Here is an 8,045-nt window from a genome sequence, read left to right as displayed (position 1 = left end):
CCGAACGATAGGAAAAAGAGATGATTTGCGCGGAAAATTTCATCCAAAAATGAACTTTGGGCCTATTTAAACTGTGACCTTCGCCGATGAGCCACGTCACCTCGTCAACGAGGTCAATACAAAATTTATTGACAAATTCTCTCCTTTGTCGATGAAATACAAAAACTCAAAATCATCTTCTCGGTATTTCCTCATCAACGAGCCATGTCACCTCGTCGACGAGCTTCTGTTATACCCTTGTCGACGAGTCCCTGTATTCGTCAACGAGGAGCTGAAAAATTTCTCGAGATTTTTCCTTTCCAAAATGTAATGTCGTCGATGAAGTTGACTGCCTCCTTCTATTTTTGGTTTCCATTTCCCTTTCTTTTATTATTTAAATACCACTATTCTTCGGGTCGTTACAACTTATGGAAAATCATAGATACTATCACCTAATCATGTGTCTGAGTGGTAGGATTGAATCTTAAATGGGGATTAAGTATGTTAAGAGAAATGTCTGTAGCAGAATATTTTGTGGATTTTAGTCCTAGGTGTGTTAGTGAGATATGATAATAGAGTTCTAAAACCATTTTATACCATTTTCAAGATGGATCGAGGGAGTAGTAGTGCTCATGTTGGGGGTGATGATACAAGGCCTTCCAGTATGGGTGGAGGAGGCCATGATGTTGTATTATGTAGTGTCACCAAGCAGGTGATGTCAGAGATGGCTAAGAGTTTGGGATGGCAGAGCTGCATGATTGAGCAGTTCACGTGTATCAGACCGCCATCATTTTCTAAAGAAGCTGACCCACTTATGGCTGAGAATTGGGTCTAGGATATGGAGGACATGCTGAAAATTCTTACATGTACAAATGAGCAAAAAGTGTTATTTATGACATTTAAGCTAACAGGGGAGGTAAAGCGCTGGTGGAGATCATCGAGATTATTGGAGGAGCATAGACTGGACCCCGTAATGATGACATGGAGTTGCTTCAGGGAGATCCTTTTCAAGAGGTATTTTCCTGTTACTGTCAAAAGTGCGAAGGCAGTGGAGTTTCTGCATCTGATGCAGAGACTGATGACAGTACAGCAGTATGCAGTTATATTCATTGAGCTGTCTTGGTTTGCTCCATTTTTTGTACCAGATAAGGAGAGGAAGGCGAGGAAGTTTGAGGAAGGTTTGAGGCAGAGTCTGTTTAAGAAGGTTATAGGCTTTCAGGCTTAGAAATTTGTAGAGGTAGTAGATAAAGCTGTAGTGATTGAGGGTGGCCTTCAAAGAGGCACCGTAGCACAGAGTCAGGGGAAGAGGCATGTGCCTTCAGATGTTTAGGCAGGGTCCAGTCGAGGGCCTTGGAGGAGGCAGGATAACAGGGGAGGATGGAGATAGGTAGTGAGAGATTAGGCTGTACAGGGCAGTTAGATGCCCCTTTCTTGTCTCATATGCTACAAGAGACACTCGAGAGAGTGTCGGGTTAGGGAGGTTGTGTGTTATCGATGCTATCAGCCAAGACATACGGTGAGGGATTGCTGTGCACCGACGGTTGCCACGCCTGTTCCTAAACCATACCAAGGAGGTCATCGGGCACCTTGAGGCAAACATGAGAGGAATATCATCCCAGCACAAGTTTACATGCTGACACCAAGGGATGCAGAGGCAGCAAGAAATGTTTTGATAGATACAACTTCAATTCTATCATTTGCAGCTACTGCTTTATTTGATTCAAGGGCGACTCATTCTTTTATTTCCAGAGAGTTTGTTAAATTGTATTGGTTAGAAACGCAGCAATTTTTTGAAAATTTGTCAATAGCTATGCTGATGGGGGCAGTGGGGATATGTGATAAAGTACTTAGTAATTGTTCGGTATGCATTCAGGGGAGGATTTTATTAACTGATTTGGTGGTTTTGGATATGCATGGGTTTGAGGTTATACTGGGGATGGACTAGCTAGCTGCTCACTATGCCAGTATAGATTGTCATTAGAGGGAGGTAGTGTTCAGACCTCTAGGGGGACAGGAGTACAACTTTAAGGGGTCTCGTGTGCGTACCCCACCACGGTTGTTATCCGCTATTCAAGCGAGGCGATTATTGTTTGAGGCTTGTCAGGGATTTATAGCCTGTGTAAAGGAGACATTAGAAGGGGAGTTGAGAGTTGTGGATATCCCGATAGAAAGGGATTTTCCTGATGTTTTCCCCGAGGATTTTTCGGGACTACCTCCTGATAGTGAGGTAGAGTTTTCTATTGATCTAATAACGGGGACAACACCAATTTCGAAAACACCGTACATAATGGCACCGGAAGAATTAAAGGAATTGAAAGACCAGTGAAAGAAATTGTTAGACAGGGGATTTATTCAAACCAGCATGTCGTCCTGGGGGGCGCCGATATTATTCAAGAAAAAAAAGATTGGTCTATGAGAATGTGCATCGACTACCGAGAAATTAACAAAGTGACTATCAAGAATAAATACCTGTTTCTTCGTATCGATGACTTGTTTGATCAGCTACAGGGGACACAGGTTTTCTTGAAGATAGATATACGGTCTAGGTATCATTAGGTAAAGGTCATAGCAAAGGATGTTTCAAAGACGGCATTCAGGACTCGGTATGGCCACTACAAATTCTTGGTTATGCCATTTGGATTAACAAATGCTCCTGCAATGTTTATGGATTTGATGAATTGGGTATTCCAAAAATATTTAGATCATTTTGTGGTGGTATTCATTAAAGATATACTGGTGTACTCAAAGAGTCTAGAGGAGCATGAGGAACATCTGAGGATAGTACTTTAGGTACTAAGGGAAAGGAAACTGTTTGCAAAATTCAAGAAGTTTGAGTTCCAGCTAGAGCAGGTTAGCTTCCTTGGACATGTGAGCTCCATGGGTGGTATCTCAATAGACTTGAGTAAGATTGAGGCAATAGAAGATTGGCTACGACCGAAGAATGTATAGGAAATCAGAACTTTCTTGGGATAGGCTGGATACTACTGCATGTTTGTTGATGGTTTTTGGAAATTGTCGAGTCCGTGGACTAGATTGACTAGGAAAGGGGTGAAATTTGAGTGGTCTGATGAATGTGAGCAGAGTTTCTAGGAGTTGAAGCACCGGTGTTAATGATTCCTTTAGGTGATGAGGGTTTCGTGCTTTACAGTGATGCATCATGTAAAGGGCTCGACTGTGTTCTGATGTAACAGGGGAGAATGATAGCTTATGTCTCACTACAGTTAAAATAATATGAGAAGAATTACCCTACCCATGATTTAGAGTTAGCAGCGGTGGTATACATACTAAAGATTTGGAGACATTAACTTTATGGGGGTAGGTGTGAAATTTTCACTGACCATAAGAGTTTAAAATACTTTTTCATAAAGAAAGAATTGAACATGAGGCAGAGGAGGTGGTTGGAGTTGATAAAAGATTACGACTGCACCATCAGTTATCACTCGAGAAAGGCTAATCTAGTGGCTGATGCCTTGAGCCGGAAATCAGTGGATGCATCAGTATCTGCAGTAGTGATCCAGCATCTGGGTCAAATGGATCTAGAGACATCGGGGATAGAACTCGTAGAGGGTGATCATGAGACATTTATTGTCAATCTGGTGTTTCAATCGACTCTACAATAAAGAATTAAAGAAGCACAAAGGAGTGATGTAGAGTTTGTAGAACTTATAGAGAAAGTACAGGATGGTCTGGAGGAGGATTTCAGTATCTCAGATGATGGAGTCTTAAGGTTCCGTACCAGGTTATGTGTACCTTCCGATACTAAAATTAAGAAAGTGATTTTAGAGGAAGCACAACAATCCTTGTATACGGTACATCTGGGTAGCAATAAATGTACATGGATCTTCGGGAATCTTTTTGGTGGAGCATAATGAAAAAAGAGATTGCTAAGTTTGTAGCACAGTGTTTGACATGCTGATTACGCGTCAAAACTGCGTAATTGGGCAACTTAACTCAAACTTTGCTGTTTATATTTTTAATTAAATGTCTAAAATTGTCCAATATTTTAATAAAATTCCAAAATTATCATTCTTGAACTTTATGGCATTATTTATTAAGTTTTGGTAATTTTTTGTCGCAGGAAAATTCCCTGGAACCAAAACCGATACTTGTTTGTATTTCATATATAACTTTTCCATCCAAGCTCTGATTGAGACGATTCAAATTTCTGGAGAAATATGAAAGGATTATCTACAACTTTTGTGTTTTGAGTTTTGTGAGATACGGGCTCCAAAAGAGTCATATTTGCGATGAATAGAGAATGAAAAAAATGAAAAAATCAAGTTGACGGGTCAACCCTTTCCAAACGGGTCGGGTCAATGCTATCCGGGTCTAGGGCACCCAATGCCTCCTTTAAATCTCCTTCTCTTCCTCTCCTTGCGCAGGCAGCCCCGTGGGGGTTCTCCTCTCCTCTCTTCTTCTTCTTCTTCTTCTTTAGTTTGCTTTGTTTTTTTTTTCATCTTGCTCTCTTCTCTTCCCTTTACTTTCTCTCCCTCAAACTCTCCTCTCTTCCCCTGCTCTTCCTCTCCCTCTGGTTATCTGTTTAGCCACCATAGCAGTCCTCCTCAGCCCTCTGCACAGCTAGGTTCAACACCAGCACAGCAAGCCTCCTCTCGGCCAGCCACCATAGCAGTCCTCCTTAGCCCTCTGCACAACCAGCTTCAACACCAGCACAGAAAGCCTCCTCTCGGCCAACACCAGCACACCCCCAGCAACACCAGCAGAGGCCATCCGTTCCACCAATACCAACAGCTACTGCTGCTCTGTTTTGCTCTCTCTCTCTCTCTCTCTCTCTCTCTCTCTCTTTCTTCTTTTCTTTTCTTCCGTTTAATTTCAATTGCAACTGAATGTTTTGTTTTTTTTTATTTAGTTAGTTGTTAAATTCTTGAAGAGTTTATTTGAATATTTGTTCAAGTGGTTTTAATTTCTTTTGAAGTTTAACTCTCTTTTTATTTACTTATCTTGTTTTTAATTCAAGTTATTATTATATTTAAATTAGTGGCTTTTTATCGTTCTTTCAATTTAAATTCCGTTTTACTTCTTGAAAAATAGTAATAAAGAAAAAGAAAAAATTATAAAATATATAAAAAAAAAAAGAAAGTGTTCTTGTTTTGAAGTTTTTCCAAAAATCTAGTCTTTTTGTTGAAGCTCGATTTAGTTAGGTTCCTTCTTGTTAAAGTTCGTGTTTTCATATTGTCTCAATATTGTTTAAGCGTTTAAAGTACTAAATTTTGGTTTAAGTTCTTGAATTGTTAAAACTATGATTTTTAATGTGTGCTTGAAATTGATTGAGTTTCCATTGCATGTGTTAATTCCTTATTTGTAGTTGCCATCTTTAATAATGCATGTTTAGGTATTTCCTTAAGTAGACTAGGATTTCCATACTTTTTTTTTTTAATTTAGTGAATGTTAGTTTTAGGGTTTTTAAATTACGTGCCATTTAATTCATCAAAAGTGAAATTGAACAATCTTGAAAAACCCGAATCTGAACTGAGTTCAGTACCTTTTTAATTTCGATTGGAAGAAAGTAAAATCTGAGGTTAAAACGCATTCCCTGAGGAGACGATCTAGCCCTTGGGCTTAATATTACACGATAGAACTCCTATACTTGGGATAGCTTCCGAGGTGCTCATTTTTCGAGTGAGTCACATGCCACCTGGTGAAAGTTGAGCATAAAAGACCTGTAGGGTCATTACAGCCATTGTATATTCCTGAGTGGAAGTGAGAGGATATAATGATAGATTTTGTCATAGGATTACTACCGGCGCTACATGGATAGGACGCCATTTGGGTAGTTGCGTATTGACTTACAAAGACTACCCATTTCCTACCTATCAGAGTTAACTACTCCTTAAAAAAATTCATGGAATTGTACATTCAGGAGATAGTGAGAATGCATGGCGTGCCAGTGTCCATAGTTTCATATCGAGACCCACGGTTCACATCTTGTTTTTAGAGGAGTTTACAAGGGGCCATGAGTTCTCAGTTGTTGTTCAAGACAAGATTTCATCCTCAAACAGATATAAAAATAGAGAGGACAATACAAATATTGAAGGATATTCTACGTGTATGTGTGTTGAACTTTGGAGGCAGTTGGTTATGGTTTATACCACTGGTCGAGTTTGCATATAATAACAACTATCAGGACAGCATTGGGATGACACCATTTGAGGCATTGTATGGTAGGATATGTCGATCCCCATTATACTAGGATGAGATTGGGGAGAGACAGATATTGGGGTCAGAGAGTATACAGTAGACTCGAGATAAAGTCAGACTCATCGTGGAGAGAATCAGAATAGCGTAGAGTCGGCAGAAGAGTTATGCAGATACTTGCCAACAAGGGTTATAGTTTGACATTGGAGATCACGTATTTTTTATGATGGCACCATTTAAAGGAGTTATAAGATTTGGGAAGAAGGGTAAACTAAACCCTAGATATATTGGACCATTCGAGAATCTTGAAAGAGCAGGTCCAGTTGCCTACATGTTAGCTTTACCACCAATTTTGTTTAGAATTCATGTGTATTTCATGTATCCATGATGAGAAAATATGTCCCCGATCCCTCCCATGTGATTAGATATAAGATAGTGGATCTCAGTGATGCTTTGTCTTATGAGGAAATACCAGTGCAGATTTTCAGTTGGAAAGAATAGGAGCTGCGTACGAAAAGCATACCGTTGGTAAAAGTTCTGTGGCACAACCATGTAGTGGAGGAAGCTTCTTAGGAGTTAGAGGAGTAGATGTGCCAGAGATACCCACACCTATTCAGTGGGAACCAAGCTTAAAGGTGTGTAATTTGATTTGTATAAGTATATGTTAGGTAGTGTTTGGATTTGAATGATTTGGGAAGAATTTTCTTTCAATGGTTGTAATCTCCCAGAACCCCTTTTGTAACCAGGGTATTCCTTCGCCATAAGTGAGGTTAATAAATAAAATGGTCGTGCTATTCTTTAAGAATGTAAATGTCATAAATAGAAAATTTCGAGGACGAAATTTTATTAGGAGGGGAGAATGTAGAAACCCAGGAAAATAGAATAATAAAAGAAATGGGAAAAAGGTGGTTTTTGGCTAAAAGGGGAGAAAATCGGCGATGGTTTTCTAAAGGAGCCAGAAAACCAGCGACTGTTATGGTTTTACCGCGAAATAGTAATGGGTAAATGGTTAAAATCGGGTCAGTTAAATAGAAAATTGGTGACAATTTTCTGAGGGTAAAAGAAAATCGGCAACGGTTTTCTCTATAGAGGACGTTATAAGAAAGGATCCCATGAGTGTTTTGTTAAACAAAACACAATAACTCTCTCTCTCTCTCTCTCTCTCTCTCTCTCTCTCTCTCTCTCCTCTCTCTCTCTATCTCTCTCTCTCTCTCTCTTTCTCTCATGCAAACCTACGTAGCTCCCTCTTCTCTCTTCGATTCTAGCTCCACTAAAGCCTGGATTGACGATCAAGAACCCCCACGGGGTTCTTGGGAAGATTCTCTACAACGTAGATGAAGTAGATTTTCCAGTTGGGGGTTTCGAGGCACCATCCCAAAACCAGGGTAAGTGGTGTATTTTAGAGTTTTCAAGATAATTTGGAGTATATGAAACCTAGGAAATGTAAAATGGATATTATTCTGGGAGTTGTGTTGAATAATTTGGGGAAAATGTGAATTGCAGGTTTTTGTGCTACGAATGCCGAAGGGAGTAGGAATTGTGTGTTTTAGCAAAATCTTAGTAAGTCAGGTAAGGGAAATAATATATAGCAATCTATTTCTGAAAATTACGGGTTGAGAAATATGAGAAATGGTATTATGATATTTTAGCTAAAATTTATTTATGATATAAATATCAGATGAAATTTATGTGGCATATGATTTATATTGAGAAATGTTTAAACTGGGTTAAATGATTTACCCTGAGAAATATGATATTTGAGATGGGGGAAAAATGATGAAAGTGAAATGTACTGAAAAATGTATACTTTATGAGAAATGATGGATATGAGATATGATAATGTGTTTTTAAGAAATACTGAATAATGTGAAATGAGCTATATATACGATAATATGAGATGAAATGAGTTGTGA

The 8,045-nt window shown here is 39.1% G+C and overlaps 1 protein-coding gene across 1 annotated transcript; it reads left to right on the top strand.

Moving 5' to 3' along the window:
* The first annotated feature begins 817 nt into the window (after positions 1 to 817).
* LOC131147497 (uncharacterized) lies at positions 818 to 1,204 on the top strand. Its single transcript, XM_058097059.1, has one exon. The coding sequence runs from the start codon at positions 818 to 820 to the stop codon at positions 1,202 to 1,204; it is 387 nt and encodes a 128-aa protein (XP_057953042.1).
* The last annotated feature ends 6,841 nt before the right edge of the window (positions 1,205 to 8,045 follow it).

The sequence above is a fragment of the Malania oleifera genome, chromosome 1 (genome assembly GCF_029873635.1).
Source record: "Malania oleifera isolate guangnan ecotype guangnan chromosome 1, ASM2987363v1, whole genome shotgun sequence".
In the NCBI taxonomy this organism is placed as follows: Eukaryota; Viridiplantae; Streptophyta; class Magnoliopsida; order Santalales; family Ximeniaceae; genus Malania; species Malania oleifera.
The sequence above is the reverse complement of the archived record's forward strand: the minus strand, read 5'-3'. Positions and strand labels throughout refer to the sequence as shown.

Coding starts and splice junctions, on each gene's coding strand:
- LOC131147497 (XM_058097059.1), top strand. CDS start 818: ATGGAGGACATGCTGAAAATTCTTACATGTACAAATGAGCAAAAAGTG.